Here is a 16,109-nt window from a genome sequence, read left to right as displayed (position 1 = left end):
AGGGCCACGAGGCTGCCCATGTCTTTTGAAAGCCAACCATGAGGGGAAGACTCCCTATCCTTTGCAGAGGGCAAACCCTGTGTGGCTGGGCACTCTGACTGTCAGTCAGCCACAGTGAGCGAGACTTAAGACGTTTGAACCAGGAAAGAGGAGAGCTCCTAGCAATGACAGCAGACTGGAAAGGGCAAGGGGGGACCTGGAAGAAGGTGGAGCCTGGGAGGGGAATTTTAAGAAGATGCTTTCAAGTCCAGAGTCTTGTTACACCACGTGGTCCCCATGCACCATGCAGGCACATGTGGTTCCTTTCTTGCCGCCCATGCTCAGACCTGCTGGAGGAGGTGCCAAGAGCCTATGTCAGCATCCCAGGACCCTTTCACCCAGTCAGCCGTAGACTGCAAGAGACCGAAAACTTACTCCAACCTGATTTTAACAAGGGGCCAGTGGTCATTCCTCTTTGAAAAGCCTCAAGAAAGAGCAGTGTAGGGGTGGAAGCATTAACACCCATGACTGTTCCCTTGCTGCCATCCTCGTGTGGTCATGGGCCTCCTTACCTCTCCCACGCCAAGTGGCCAGCAGCATCTCTGAACTGTGTCCTCATTCAAAAGCACGCGGAGGACAGTAGTAAACTCTTTCTATTCATTTCAATATTTTCCCGGAGTGGCTGACAGCTATCCGCTTACATCTCATTGGCTATGTCTGAGTCATGTATGTATGTAAACCAGTCACTGGCGTGACCTGTATTCATCCAGTGTCCTCTGAACTCCGTGAGTGGGCAAGCCCAGGTGGGGTGCCACACACCGCTAGCCATTGATTCAAGCTCCTACTACGTGTGAAATTAGGGAGACCTGGCAGGGAATGAGCCAAGGGTTGCCGACAGAATCCCCGGATTTCCTGTATTGCCCTGGTCCCCAGGAGCACACCAGCTTGATTTTACTCTTGGAAGAGGAACCTGGCCAGTCTGCCCCAGACAGAGCCTTTCCCACTCCCCCATCACCCAGCTCGGCTTCCAGCCACCATCTCAGCCATCTCTGGCCACATGCCCCAGCCTCCTCACTGCCCTCCTGGGGATCAGATGCCCTGAGTAGCTTGGGTGTCCTAGCGACTTCTCCCACAGGAAGGTGACATATGATCCTCACCTCTGCCCATGATGGCAGTAGCCACTGACTTTCCACACACAGCAGTGGGGTGGAGGTGATTGATAAGGGAGGGCTTCCCTGGCTGGGCCATGTCAGCTCTTCAAAGCATCTGGCCTGCCAAAGAGGGTGTGTCAGTCCACACCGCAGACTGGAGTCACACAGCCTGGAAGTCACAGGGAACTAGGTTTGCTCCTGGAGGCTCCTGGCTTGACTCTGCCCCCATCCTCCAATCCCCCGTTTTCCTCTCTCAGCTGCTGACTGAGCCGTGAGAAGGGGTCTTCTCTTTCCCTGGTCTTCTATTTTTCATCTGCCTTTCAGCCGTGGCTCTGTTATCCGTAGCCTGGGGCCTGAAGAAGCATGTCTTGATCTTTTGAGGCTGTAACACAGATGAATAGACTGGAGGCTGGACTCCTGACCTCACAGCATCTAGCACAGGGCTTTAGACTCTGCTGTAAAGAGAAAACTGTGTTGCTAGCTTGTTGGGGTGCTGGGGTCCGTGAGCATCCTGGGAGCGAGTCAGTCTGATTGGTCCTTGAAGGCTGTACCAGGATGGGAGGGAACTGGCGCCATAGCCGGATCTGGGTGTGAGGGCGGAAGCTGATGCCCTGTGCATTTGTGTCTGCCTGTCTCCAGGGGGTTTCTCTTCGCCTGGATCTTGGTCTCATTTGCCTCTCACCTGGCCTCCACCCAAGGAGCTCCTGAAGGTAATTCTCTCTTTTCTTTGTCCAGTGGGAGACAAAAGGAGGGCGGAAGAGAACTTGAGAACGTGGCTAGCAGACATCCACACCACTAGCTGGACTGTAGAGGCTCAGTTTTCCCATCCAGAGAATGGAGCCAACCATGGGCCCAGTTCCCTGGGGTCTGTGAGGGGCTGGAAGGGTTGCACGCAAGACCGTTTCCGTGTTTCCCAGAGTCCAATCTGAGCACCTTCTTTGGTTCAGTCTGCTGGTATCATAAGAGCCACCTCTAGGGAACATGGAGGCTGTCCCCGAAGAGCTGTCCAGTTATCTACAGGCTAGCCTCTCCACTGCCCATGGAAACTCAGACCTTTCCCATATCCGTGCCAAGCGGACATAATGCCTCTTAAATTAACTGCCCTTCCCTCCTCCCTGCCTGCCATGTTCAAGAGTCCCCATAGCCTGATTTGGCCAGTGGGTAGGAATTGGACCCCTGGGAGGTAAGGGCCATGCCCGGAAGGGACTTCACTGCCCAGCAACATTTGTTCATGTGTCATATTTTCCAAGCTTGTGGAACAGCTGTCCAGAGTCCTGAGTCAGGCAGGGGGTGGGAGCGACCGGAGCTTACTGAGCCAGGTTTATGTAATAAAGGAATCTTGCCGGAGCCAGCTGGCCGGCCTGTGCATCCTGGCTCAGGCCCTCAGTTCGGCCTGTGCCTTGTCTTTCCCTCCCATTGGGAGTCAGGATGGGGCTGTGCTTTGCCCCCTGGCTGTCCGAGTAGTTTCATAACAGTGTGGGAGGGCACCTGAGAACTGTGACCCTGAGCTTGGGTCCCTAGGTCCCAGCACAGCACCCTGGGTAAGCCTCATCCTGCTGGCACCATCTGCCATGCCATCCTGGCGCATGAGAAAGAGACAGGAAGCTCCCAAGTTCCAGGCTTGTCCGAGCCACATAATGAGACCTGTCTCTAAAAAAGAGAAGATTATTGATGCCTTGTATGTATTGAGTGCCCGTCTCCAAGATGATGGAGAGAAACAGATACGCTTGCATGGGATGCAAGTTCGGTTTTGTTCTTGTCAGCTGTGATTTTGTTCATCTGAAAGGTCAGGAAGCACCACCTTCTACTGTGGCCGGAAACATCCAAACTCACAGTTGGTACTTTAGTGGCTTCAGAGTGATCACAGAAGCTGGGTGATCATCAGGTTTGAAGGTCCAATATGATGGCTATCCTGCCCAGCTGTGTCTCCTCTGGGGTGGCCACCTGGCTGGGGGCTTGGCATGTAGAGAAGGATGTGGGGGTGTGCCAAGAACTGGCCTGAGGAATACCCTCGCACTGCGGGGTATGTAGGTGGCTTCCCTTCCCAGCTAAGTGGCTCCTCCCACTTGAAGTTGCTTATAGTGAATAGTATTTCATGTTAAGACAATCTCAGTGGCTAAAACTAGCAAGAGCTGCTAAGAAAATCATAGGCAGTATTTTGTTTTAGCCAATTACTGAGGACTGGCTGGTGTGAGAAAGAATAGGATGTTCTTGGGTTGCACAGAAGAGAGTCTTCATCTAAGTAATCATGAAGTTACAGAGACAGTACCCTTGGGTGCAGAGTCCTTATGACACTGGGAGCCTGCTGTGCTGTCTGAAGGCCGGGGATCAGGAAGAGACTCCGGAGGGCTGGAGTGAGGATGGCAGTGCAGGTTCTCCTCGTTGTCCCAGACTTTGGTCCATCCATCTCCGCACATCTGGACATGTATCTATGTCTTTCTCTCCATCCATCCATCCATCCATCCATCCATCCATCCATCCATCTCTGCACATCTGGACATGTATCTGTGTCTTTCTCTCCATCCATCCATCCATCCATCCATCTCTGCACATCTGGACATGTATCTGTGTCTTTCTCTCCATCCATCCATCCATCCATCCATCCATCCATCCCTCATCTGCTCCATGGGTGTCACCTGAGGATCAGTTAGATATCATGTGCTAGATTCAGGCTCCAGGTGTGGCCTATGATCTGTGCACTGAGCAATAAGGAGAGAAATTCAGCTCTCAATATTAGAGTGTCAAGGCTCTGATACAGACCTTCAAAGTGGGAGTTTTAGAGATAGCTGGGAGTTCTGGAGGCACTTGAAGGCTGCCTCAGAGGTCGAGGCAGGAGCCAGCCTTTGTAGATGCTGGTAGTTCAGATAGCTGAAGATAATAAGATAGCACAGAGAAGTTGGTCATGGGGCTTCCTTTCCATGAAGACTACATGGAAGAACTTGCTTCAAAACAAAACAAAATACCCAGAAGATTGTTAGATCTAATGTATGTGTACAGTGTGGATCATTGCGTTCCCGCCTTAGAGATGGTTGAGAGAACCAGGCTCACCTGTGTGGACAGCATATTTGCATTTGTTCTGGTCAACACTCTTCCTTTGCTCGGGGAAGCTGCACCACAACATAGTTACTAAGGATGGGAACTGGTTAGAGTGTGGGCAGATGTCGGTATGCTCAGCTGGAGAGTGGAGACTGCATGGGTACAGCGAGAGGGGGGTCCCTCCTCTGTGCTCTTCAGGGATGCTCAGGAGGAAGACAGACACCTCTGAGAGCAAAGCCTAGCTCCTCAGCCTCCTCCAGCCAGCCAGAGAAGGTGTGCCTCTGACGAGGTGGTGAGCCCAGCCAAGCTCCCTAGACTTCCTGGCTGAGGGGCCTGCTTCCCGGAAGAGGGGGGAAAGGGCATCTCTTTGTGTTTGGTGGCTGCAGTTGTCCTTTGAAATTATTTATTGCTAGTTACTTTGCTATGAGGGCATTTGCTCATTTAATCATCTCATCGTCCTATGTGTGGGTCCTATGCTCTGATTCCTTCTGACAGATGGGAGACTGAGGCTATAGGACCACAGGATTAAGAGGTAGTAGAGCAAGTTGTGGATCCAGGAAGAACCCAGGAGGGCAGGCAAGAGCATGCAGCCCAAGGTCGCAGTGTGTCACAGTTGGCTGCGCTGTGACAGCTCAGCCTGAGGTAGGGCTCTGTGCAGGTGGCTGCTTGTGGCCAGAGCTAAACTCACCTGTCCTATCTTTCCCTCCCAGATGTGGATGTCCTCCAGCGGCTGGGCCTCAGTTGGACAAAGGCCGGGGGTGGCCGGAGCCCCGCACTGCCTGGTGTTATCCCTTTCCCATCTGGCTTCATCTTCACACAGCGGGCCAGGCTGCAGGCTCCTACCGCCACAGTCCTTCCCCCCACCCTGGGCCAGGAGCTGGCGCTGGTGCTAAGCCTCTGTTCACACCGTGTGAACCATGCCTTCCTCTTCGCCATCCGCAGCAGGAAGCACAGGCTGCAGCTGGGCCTGCAGTTCCTCCCTGGCAGGACACTTGTGCACCTGGGGCCCCGGCAATCTGTGGCCTTCGACCTGGATGTGCATGATGGGCGTTGGCACCACCTGGCCCTGGAGCTGCGTGGCCGCACGGTCACATTGGTGACGGCTTGCGGGCAATACAGGGTACCTATCCCGCTGCCTTCCCCTAGGAACTCCACGCTCGACCCCCAGGGCTCCTTCCTCTTGGGGAAGATGAACCCTCGCGCTGTCCAGTTCGAAGGTGCCCTCTGCCAGTTCAGCGTCCACCCCGTGGCGCAGGTTGCTCATAATTATTGTGCCCACCTGAGAGAGCGGTGCCGACAGATGGATACACACAATCCCCAGGGGGGAGCCCTCTTCCCCTGGAACTCTGGCCTGGCCTTTGCTTTGCATCCTGAACCAGCCTTGCTTGGTCTGGGAAATGTGACCAGAGCTCCAGCAACCGTAGGAACCAGGCCTATAGACAGGGGACCCATGGTGACTATGGCTCCCGCCATGCCCACCAAGCCCCCGAGAATTGTCTCTGCAGATGTACCCCAACACAGCTCTGCCTGGACCTCACTGGCAGCTGCCAAACAGTCAGCCAGAAAAGCCCCTTCCCCCTCGCCCTCAGAGCCATTAGCTAGTTCCACCAGGGCTCTTCATCCAGCTGCTGCCCAGCTGCTAAAGACCACAGCCACTAAGCCCACCAAACATCCCCCCACCAGACCTTCTGCTTCTTCCCTTTCAGTTACCCCTGTGAAAAGCCCCTATCCAACCCAGAAAACAGATGCCCTTTCACTCACAAAGCCCATTCTACCCACCCAGAAGCCGGTGACCCACACCTCCCACCCACCGCCTTTCAGAAGCTCTAGTCCCACAGTCAGGCCTGTCCAGAAGACCTTTGTGACACCCCCACCTCTAGCGCTCAGCCCCCAGCCCCTGTGCCCCACTGTTGGCTTATTGAAGAAGTCTACTGTTCCCACGGTAGCAGAGTCTAAATCCAAGATGACGAGTTGGGCCAACACCAGTGCCCCCAAAACTCTGCAGCAGACGGTGTCCCAGTCTTCTGTTCCCTACCTGGGCTCTGCAAGAGTCTCTGGGACCCTGGCTACTGCCCTCCCTCCACTGGGCATTGGAAGTCCTAGAATGGCTCCTCCCACTCGTGATTCCGCTTCAACTCCTGCTGGGAGCAAGAAATTCACAAGACTGGAAGCCTTCAAGAAAACCGGACCTAAGAGCAGCCCCCGGAAGCTTCTCGGCCCTGGGAAGACAGCAAGGGACACCCCGAGAGAACTGACAACCAAGCCCAGCCGACTGTCCACCCCAGCCCTGGTCCTTGCTCCAGCTCACCTCCAGTCCTACAGCCCTCACCAAACCAGCAGCAGCTTCCCTTTCTTCAACATGCTAGGCCCCACAGCTTTCCCGATGCTGATGGGGCCTCCAGGCTCCAAGGGAGACTGTGGCTTGCCGGTAAGACTGAGTGGGGTCTGCATGCAGCTTGGTGCATAGTGGGCGGCTATGAGACAGTTCGGTCCAGAGGATGACCCCTCATAAGGATGAGAGAGTTTAGTCCCCAACTCCTTGACCTTACTAGCTAGTGGCTACACATCGTCGGGCAGAGTTGTGGACCATTGGGGCAGACTTGGCAGGAGTCCCTAAGTTTTAGCTAGCTCAGGTCCCAATGCAAGGGTCTGTGGCTTTAGGAACACCATAGTTGACGGGCCTAAGTCACCACAGTGAGCTGACAAGCTGCTCCCTATGTGGCCCTGCTGGCATGTGTGCCTGTCTGGGAGCCGTGGACAGAGATCATGGATGAGTAGCTCGGGATATATTTTGCTTGGCACATGAAGCATTCTTTTTCTGCAATCTAGTAGTTACCGACATTGAAACAGTGGGATGGTTCATAGGAAAGTCTAGTCCACTCAGTTCTCTTGGAGGACGGGAGGCGTGGTGACTCTCATGTGGCCTCTTATCTCCATGATGCCATTTCTCCTCGGAACTTCTTAGCTGGCATTCCCAGTGGCACGTGTCACCTACCTGGTCAGTACCCATGCTTGAATGTCCGCCCCTAGTTGGGGAGTTGAAGATGAGGAAGGACTTTTGTGGGTCAGGAAACAAGGAAGAGACAAAGAAGAGGATTTCCATTGCAGAGGCTTGGCTGGGACTGTGTCCAGGGTCAACGGCCTTCCCTGGCCGAAGGCCATCACTCCAGGCAGGGAGGTGTGAGGTGGGGTTTCTAGCAGGCTCAGGCCCCTGCTCTGACCTTGGCAATGGGCCTGGTGCAGTAGTTGCCCCTTCCACAAAGCCAGGCCTCCCACTGGGCTGTGGCTTTGAGGGCCAGGCACCCTGCAATGTGGAGACAGTGGCAGATGCTGAGGCTTCCTGGGTCTCACAAACACATTTAATAAGTTTTAATAATCATTCGGAATAATATTTACCCAGCCCGTCTCCGAGGGGACAGAATCTCCTCATCATAACCATATTCCGCAGCTTATGGAAACAGTGCACATCACTCCACAGTTAGGTCAGCACTCTGCTCACGCTTCCCGTTGTTCTCAAACCGACAGTCTGGAGTTGGGGATCAAAGGATCTGGAGGACAAGACGTAAAACCTTTGCACCTGGCCTGACCCTGGCCCAGGTGCTCTTGGCTCTGACAGGGCACAGGGTTGAGGAGGTGAACTGCACTTCTGAGACAAGGGTCCTGACTCTGGCCGTGCGGTACACCTCAGCTGAATAAAGGAGACTACCAACTCTCTCCAGGCCGGGAGTGGGACAGTCAGACAGGACCATGTTTGGGTGTGGACTTTTAGCAAGTAGACTGTCTTTTGGACCTGTGGAATTTGTAAACTATGTCCTGTTTCCCTGGGGTTTGGGGCTGCGGTTCGCATTCTGCCAATCTTATTCTTGAGTTTTCCCATTGTCAGAGGAGGCCTTGGAGTTGACATGCTCAGCAGCTCAGGGATTCTTCAGCTGACCACTCCTCTTTGGGGCAGGTGATGGGATAGGAGGCTTTCCAGAGAAGGCCAGCACTTGCTTGCTACAGTTACAGCGCATAGGAAGCAGAGTCAAGACCGTGCTCTAGACTTTAGACTCTGACACCAGAACATTCTGGGGAGGCTTCAGAGATGCGTCAGGCCCTGCCCTTAGCCTCAGAGGAGGGGTTGCAGAAACGTGTGCTTTGGCATAAGATGACAGGCCAGGTTTCTGCATGTCTTTCTAGTGCCCCCCAGTGGATCCCTTTAGGCCCCGTGAGACAGGGTGTGTGACCAAGGGGACCAGCCTGTTCCTGAAGGAGCTAGGGAGTCCTACTTCTCTCTCCACTCTGCCCCTGACCCCCACAAACTCCCCAGCTTCAAACTCTCTGGTAGGACCCAAGAAGCTACTAGAATCTTTGCCCACCATGTGGCAGGGGGTTCACATGGTCATGTCTCTTCCCTAGATATAGAAATGGAGGTGGTGGTGATATGGATGCACATCCTACCCTCTCATTTCTTCTGTCCATAGGATCTGAGTACAGCAGAGAAAGGCCATGCTTTCTGGGTCTAGGGATGCATGAATCTAGGTTCAAATCCTGCTTCTGCTCCATACTTCCTCTGAGCTGGTTCCGTAGCATGGGGTAGTGGCTTCCACCTGTCTAGTAGAGGATTCCAGAGCTTTGTCATTGGGAGGAGGTGCCACAGACTTCATGGAATTCTCTCAGTCCTCTCATGCGTCCGAGTCCCCTCTAGGACGGGCATTAGAGAGTAGTGCCTGGAAGGGGCTGTGATAGGTGTGTCTTGGTTCTCAGCTGAGGATATGAGGTTGCCTGTAGAAGTTGGTACAGAGTTGTCTAAGCTGAGGCCGTGATTCACAGAATGGCATGGACCCACGCGCCTTGGAGGCTGCCAGTCTCAGCTAATCTAAAGCTTGTGCTTCTGTGTCCCTGGGGAGAGTAGGCCAAGACATAAGCCACAGCACTCAGTGAAGATTCCCGACAGAAATGTGAACAGATCTGATCCTTGAAAAGACCAGACTGTCCTGATTGCGGGGCCAGGATTCTTGTGGTCAACCATAACTGTCCTGTCGAAGGAACGGCAAGATCGTGGAGAGTTCAGAAGCATGCTTGCATTCTGAAAAACCTGCATGTTTTTATTCCTGTCCAAATGGCCATAACACTTCTAGATGCTTTGTGCTCTGTGACCTCTGAAAGGTCACCCAACCTCTCAGAGCCTTAGTTTCTAGGGATTGGGATACAGTAAGACTTAACATTCTAGGGTTGTATAATTTCAAGAGAAACTTTCTGAAGGTCTGGGACACAGAGGCCTGCAGCTTTTGCTATTACCCGTCATACCCAGATGACCTCCAGGTAGAAGGGACGGGAAAGGAGTACCAACATTCAGCCAGAGCTGAAGCGCTGAGCCAGGCCTTTGTAGTGAGTGAATGGAAGGGGGGCGGTCCCTTTCCCTGCTAGCAGCCCCTTTGCTGGGCTTTCAAGATGCCTGGGACACCAGAATGAAGAGAGCTAAGAAGCCAGGAACGCAGGCTTTGAAAGTTGGCTCTTGGGGAACAGAGGGGATCTGGGGGCCAAAAGGGACTATCCAGAGTGCACACGTGATCTCAGAAAATGTGGTTACTCTCCCATTTTGCAGCTGGACATGCTGAGACTGAGGAATGGGAGGTGACTCACACAGGGCCACACAGCTGCGTTCCCATGGAGAAGTTACATCCCAGCATAGAGAATGGGTTCCCAGCCTTGCAGACATCTATGGACCAGGAGGACCTTGTTTAGGTCACTCAGGCCTGAATGCAGGCCTATAGAATGTCTCCCGGTTTGCTGTTTGCTAGGGGGAGATCCCGGCAGGTCTGACTGTGCAGGGCCTCACCGCAGCTGGCACAAGGGGAGAGGGATCCCCTTGGACTGGCTAAGGGGGCGGGGCAGGATACTAGAGGAAGCCCGCAGGGCTGTTTCATGTTTCCAAGGCTCTGTGTGTGTGCATGTACCCTGGCCCAGGCCTCCTGCATTCCCTGGACAGAGACAGGCCTGCAGCCCTGCCCCTCCCCCACTGGAGCCCTCTCAGAGGCCTCCTTGTTTGCAGTGTGGAGTGGAAAAATCCCACCCCAGCTCATGATTCATTGGGCTCCCCCGCTCAGGCTATGGGCCTGGAAAGAAACAGCCACGTTTTCCACTGTGTAAAAGCAGGGATTCACTCAGATAGAACAGAGGGACCAGGGCACCCGCCATTACTCTAGCCAACCAAGTGAATACTGTGTACGCCAGGGGTGTGTCTGCTGCTGGGCTGGGTAGCCATGGCCCAGGCCTCAGGCTGGTGGGCTGTAGGTAGTGGCCACACCTCAGCTAGGGACCTGGACGGCTGTGCCAAGAGCCAGGCCATTGTCTGACCTTTCCTAAGTGAGCTATATACCCCAAGTACACTGGGGTATACTGACCAGATGTGCAGAGTGAGGTCAGATTCTGGCCCAGAGCCCCAGAAGAAATGTCAAGAGGGTGCTACTAGGCTTCCACACTTGTAGCCCCGTCAGGGTCCACTGGAGTTCAGCCTTGACTGTCTGGCAATGGAAATGGTCTCATTACTGTCTCGCCTGATAAGCCCACAACAGTCCCTACAGCTCAGAAGACACGAGTACCTGGAAGGCTGGCATGTTCGCTTCCCAGGTGATCTCACAGGGAAGGGTCTTAGACAGGCCACAGGGTTAGTTAGAGACAACTGTCCAGCATTGTCCGTGAAGGAGTTGCCCAGGGGGAGAAAACAAGCCTGGTGGCCCTGGCAAACCTCTGCTTCCGCTAACTGTGTGGCCTCGGACAAGTCTCTTTGCCTCTCTGAGCCATCTCTTGAATTTTTTTTTAATGCATCGAAAGGGCTCAGAATACCTCCAGCATTGCTTTTCCCTCCAACTATGGGTCACCTGCCTGGGAGAGCTGAGCCAAAGAGAGCCTACTTGAAGAAAATACTACTCTCCCCAAAACAGTAGCCAGGGCTGTGTGTAGCTTAAACTGCTGGATGGGGAAGTCCCAGGGGCTTGCCTAGCAGAAATAACAACTCATACTATTTGAGCATCAACTTCATGCCAGGCACAAGGATTAGCACGTTTTATAGATTATCTGTGGAGATGGGCTATTATTATCCTCACCGACAGCCACGGAAACCCAGGCTTGGGAAGGGAGCGGAACAGCTGGCACAAAGCCACCTCTCTGAATAGCAGGGTGCTTGGCCTGTGTGAGCCCCCTGTTCCATGCTGTACTCTGGCTCTGGAGAAGAGGGAGACGGCCTGGCCACAGTCCCAAATCTGTGTGGACTGGACAAATGGAAAGGCGCTGTTAGCTTGGCTGGAAGCATCCGAAAGTTCAGAACAGGTTGGAACTTGCCTGAGGCCATGCTCTGTCCTCATCCCTCTCCCAGGACTGTCCAGTGACCGTGGCCTAACTGCTGGTATCTAACTGTCTGGATCTGGACTATGATTCTCAGGGACGACAAGCCTCAGAATGTTCACAGGCCAGCATGCCAAGCTGAGCAGAGCCTTGCCGGGCTGCCCAGTGTGGAGCAGGATCTGTTGCCAGTCAGAACGAACCCAGTTTTCAACACAGATTCTGACTCTGGACAGGGAACCTGGAATCTCGTGGATGGTTATTTGAAACAAATGAATTCCCAGGCCTCATGCTCCTCGAAAGCCTGGCTTCCTTTGAGGCTTTGGGCTCAGTCTTTTGCATGCATGCTTGCTAATACCATTTTCTTCTTTGTGGTGGAGCGGATGGTCATGGTACTACCTGCATTTTCAAGGGAGTAGCTGAAGCCTGGGCAGGAGCAAGGAATCACACAAAGTCCCAGCATGCAGTGCTAAAAGCAGAAGGCAAAGTCCAGCCTCTGACTTAGTCAGTCCCCTCCTGCTTTCCTGCAAAAGGAACCAAGATAGGGCCATGCAGGTGCTCTTAGGTCACTTCAAGGCCAGGCCTTTCTCTTGTGGGAAATGAGAAGCCATGCCCGGGGATTACACTGGAGGAGGCAGAGATACCTATGGGGCTTTGTTGCAGGTTCCAGGGATTTGTGATGATGCTAGCCCCCACGGGACAGATGGGTGTTTCTGCGCAGGCTCTGTGGTATCGAAGGCAGTAGACACATACTACCTCTTGTCCTTAAGGAGTCTACAAGGGCCAGGCTGTCAGAGTGGTGAGTGAGCCACACCCAGCTGTGAGTGGCAGCAAGGCCATTAACTCAGGCCCAGCTGTCTCAAAGCCTCTGCTGTGTCCTCTGTGCTCACTGTCCCTCCAAGGATGCTTGGTGTGACCTTGGCTGAGTCTCTTCTCTGCTCCGGCTCTGCAGAGAACTTGGCTGAGCCCTGAGTTTGCCTGCTGGTTTGTGTTATCAGACATTTGCCTAAGTCCTGGGGGAAGGCTGACTCATCTGTGTTAGTGCCTTTGAGGAGACTGCCATGTGCAGAGAGAGTCGGGATTCCAAACAGATATTTCCCCAAGAAGAGGAAAAGGGTCAAGGAAGGCTTCCTGGAGGAGATGGTGTCCTAACAAGTTAACTGATAAACAACTGGGTCTCACAATCTGGGAGAGAACAAGTACTGTTTCTAGAAGGCCAGGAAACGCCAGTGAGCATGAGTTCCCCAGGCAGAGGACTGGCCACTCCTCACAGCCGTGCACTGTGTCGAGTGACTCGCTGGCTGACTGCGCTCTCTGCTGTACCTCAGCACTGCCTCACACTCTCCTGTTCCTCTTCAGGGTCCTCCTGGGCTGCCGGGATTACCTGGATCTCCAGGTGCACGAGGTCCGCGGGTAAGTGGTGCTGTCCGCTGGCTGTTCTTTGGGGTTCTAGATGACCCTTCAGTTTGCATCCCACTGCCCATGAAATCCTGTCCTGTTGTGATCCACGGGTTTTCCCCATATTCTGTTTTGTCTTTTGGGGTGGACATGGTGTGTGACAACAATGACATCTGGTACCCTTACCAGTTCCACCCAAGGCAGGGACTCCTGGAGTTCATCTGCACGAGCAGACATCTGACCTGGAAACCCCAGTGTGGGAGGAAGAGACCCTGCCTGGGGTATGCCCCAACTCTGCTGGCCATTCTGGCCTGGGGGTCTGATAGATAAATTCTGTAACCCTGGAGAAGTGCTGAGCCCCAGGCCTGGATGAACGGTGCTCACATCTGTGCCCGGGTCAGGCGAGCAGCAGAGGAGGAAACTGCCTGCTGAATATTTTTAGCTCAAAGCCTCGCAGTTGGCTTTGCTTATGCAATTACTTGGGCCCTATTTCTTTCCAGACCTGACTGTGTCCTCCTGAGCCCAGAACTCTGGAACCTTCCATCTGATCTGCCTTTCCTCCTGGCTGCAGACTACTGGGGTGCATGTCCAGATCTGGGAACTATAGAGGTGTCAGGACCATGCTCTTTGGCCTCGATTCCAGGGTCAAGGAATCTGACCCCTGCTCCCAAACTTTACCTAACCACCAGCCAGCTTTGCTGAGTGTTGTTCCTCAGGCGATTCTTTCTGTGGCTCCGATGAGATTCTGATGACTCTCCCTGTCAGCGCTTTGCTTAGCACACCCATGTTCCCAGAGCTCTATTGGCTAACCCATGTGAAAGTGATGTCACCAGTCTTCCCAGTCAGCCCGGGAAATTTAGGTGCTAGTAGTCTCTCTATTGTACAGCGGAGAAAAGTGAGACTTTATTCCTTTAGATAAAGTGAGAAGAGACGCTGCAGTTCCATCTGTGGCTCACCCACCTGCCTGCACGTTCACTGCACTGACTTTTCTACCAGTGTGGCCTGGGTCCCCACGTGGCCACAGCAGGAGATGGGCCTGCCTGGCTTGACCCTGGCTCTGGCGTTTCCTCTCACTTTATCTAAAGGAATAAAGTCACGTTTGGGAATCTCGGTTTTCTCCGCTGTACAATAAAGAGAATACTAGCAGCATCTGACGTGGTACCTTGTGAGGGTGTGGATGAGTGTTTGAGAAAGCTTCCCCCCAACGGGAAGTCGTGTTGCCCTTAGGCAAGGCTAGTCCATCCCTGTTACCAACCTCAGTATCCTTACTTGTGGGATCAGGGTCCTGCATCTCGGAGCTTCCTTCCAGGTCAGATGACTCTCTGGATAAGCTTCGGACTCTCCTCTCCCTTCTCCCTGTGTCTTCACTGGAAACTCCATAGACCTGAAAATTCCATAGCTAGCAGAATGTTGGGTTAATCAGCACTGGTGCCTCTGCAAACACAGCAGTTCTGGGCCCTGGGAGGGGCAGGGACCTACCTGAGATCACCCAGAGTTGTGTGGCCTTGTACACACTCTGAGCCTGCAGAAGCATCTACGAGCCCCCAGTCACCGTTCCAAGAAACTCTGTGGAATTAGTCTGCTTGGCTCTTTATCAACTATGCGCCTACAAGGCGGTAGCTGGGAGGATGCAGATAGGACAGCCATGAGGGTGTGTGTGTGTGTGCGTGTGTGGCACAGCTAAGACAAAGGGAAAAGCAGATGCTTTTGATCCTGTGAGCCACGCTTGGCCTTTGGGAGGTCACGTCGGGCATCAAGGATCCCTCCTCACTGCTCCCCCATTGAGCCTGAACTCTGTTTACACCAACAGAACCTTAGTAGGGTGAACATATGAGCTTCTTCAGACTTTTTAGAGACTCATAGTTTGGAGTTATTCTTATGATAGATAGGGGGACAGAGGCTAGGGGCAGGGTGAAGACTGAGTGAGATTCAGAACCTGGGCCAAGTCCTTGACTGTCCGGAGGGGGACAGGCGGGCCACACATAGTACTATAAATTTCCCAGGCTGAGAGCTCTCTGGACATTTTCCTTCCTGCAGGACTCAGAAAACGGAAGGGTCCCGTTTAGGCACTGGTGAAGGAGGAGGTGCTTTGGCCTGAAAGTGACAGGCTATGGCTGGGGGATAGTTCAAAGAAGGAGGGGAGGAAGCTGCGTTAGACACAGTCAACAGACGAGCAGAGGGATCTGCTCGAGGCCTTGAGAGCATAGTGGCCAGGGACCAGTGGAGCCCTCTAGATGCCTCTTCCTACCCTGTCTACTCTGGGCAAAGGCCCCGGGGCTTGACCCAGCTCTGCTGGTTAATGTTGCTGGGCTGGGAGCCTGTGGATGGGTTCTTGCCAGAGGAAGTGGATGTGAGCGAGGCCAGCTGTCAGAGGAGCCTGGAAGATGCCCTGAAAAGCAGTCTGAGGTCAGCAGCTGGGGGCTCCTCTTGCATGCTCACCCCTGTAGTGTGACCTTGATTAAGTCTCTTGAACTGTCTGGGTACAACTTCTAGCCATGTCTGGAGGACCTTACAAAAGGAAGGCACCTTTGACCCTGAGGAACCACACTCATCCTTCACAGAGGCTCATCTCAAAGGCTTTACTAAAGTTTAATGGGAGAGGTCACTTCAGTTAGAGTAGCCCTAGAAGGTTCTCTGGGGGAGCCAGCCTGACTCAAGCCTTGAAGATGGGTCTAGTTTCTGCGGACTACAGGACATTCTAGATGGATGGTGGGGACAGCTGGGCCAAGGACAGAAAATACCTGGAGGCTGGAGAGAAGTGTAGCGAGGTGTGGTGCTTGAGGGTCCGCAAGCAGAAGGTTGGGTTTAAGCTCATTCCGTCTGCAGCCAGCTGAGCACCTTCTGAGTGCTGGCCTCCTTGTCTTCACAGCAGAAGTAGTTCTGGCACCTGACTATGTGCAATGACGGGGTAAGGCATAGGGCGTACTCATGCGGGCTCAGAATCCCAGGGTTCCGAGCTGAGAGCACTGTTGGGCTGAGCCCGAGGAAGGCGCTCACACAGCAGGCGGCTGGATGTATGGGCAGTGTTCTCAGAAATGCACTGTTCCTTTTTTTCTCATCTCTTATCTCTATTTCTTCCCTTCCAGGGTCCTCCTGGGCCATATGGGAACCCAGGCCCACCTGGCCCTCCTGGAGCCAAAGTGAGTACTATCAGTGAGATCTGGAGGTGTGACCATGGGGTGGCAATGGGGGGGGGCTCACTTGGGACACTCTCAGAGTCTT

The 16,109-nt window shown here is 53.7% G+C and overlaps 1 protein-coding gene across 10 annotated transcripts in view; it reads left to right on the top strand.

The window, feature by feature from the left end:
• Col27a1 (collagen type XXVII alpha 1 chain) overlaps window positions 1-16,109 on the top strand; it is a 117,002-nt gene that overhangs the window by 5,486 nt on the left and 95,407 nt on the right. For all 10 annotated transcript variants that reach the window (XR_007588666.1, XM_050121799.1, XM_050121801.1 and 7 more), the window contains exons 2-5: window positions 1,770-1,840; window positions 4,877-6,594; window positions 12,849-12,902; window positions 15,974-16,027. Coding sequence is in view for 9 of the 10 variants with exons in the window: in XM_050121799.1 (XP_049977756.1) it covers window positions 1,770-1,840; window positions 4,877-6,594; window positions 12,849-12,902; window positions 15,974-16,027 (1,897 nt within the window). In the remaining variant the exon portion in view is untranslated. The remainder of the gene's footprint in view (window positions 1-1,769; window positions 1,841-4,876; window positions 6,595-12,848; window positions 12,903-15,973; window positions 16,028-16,109) is intronic.

The sequence above is a fragment of the Alexandromys fortis genome, unplaced genomic scaffold (assembly GCF_014885135.2).
Source record: "Alexandromys fortis isolate MF-2015 unplaced genomic scaffold, M_Fortis_MF-2015_v1.1 scaffold_183, whole genome shotgun sequence".
NCBI classification, from domain to species: Eukaryota; Metazoa; Chordata; class Mammalia; order Rodentia; family Cricetidae; genus Alexandromys; species Alexandromys fortis.
This window is presented reverse-complemented; position numbering and strand designations above follow the sequence as displayed.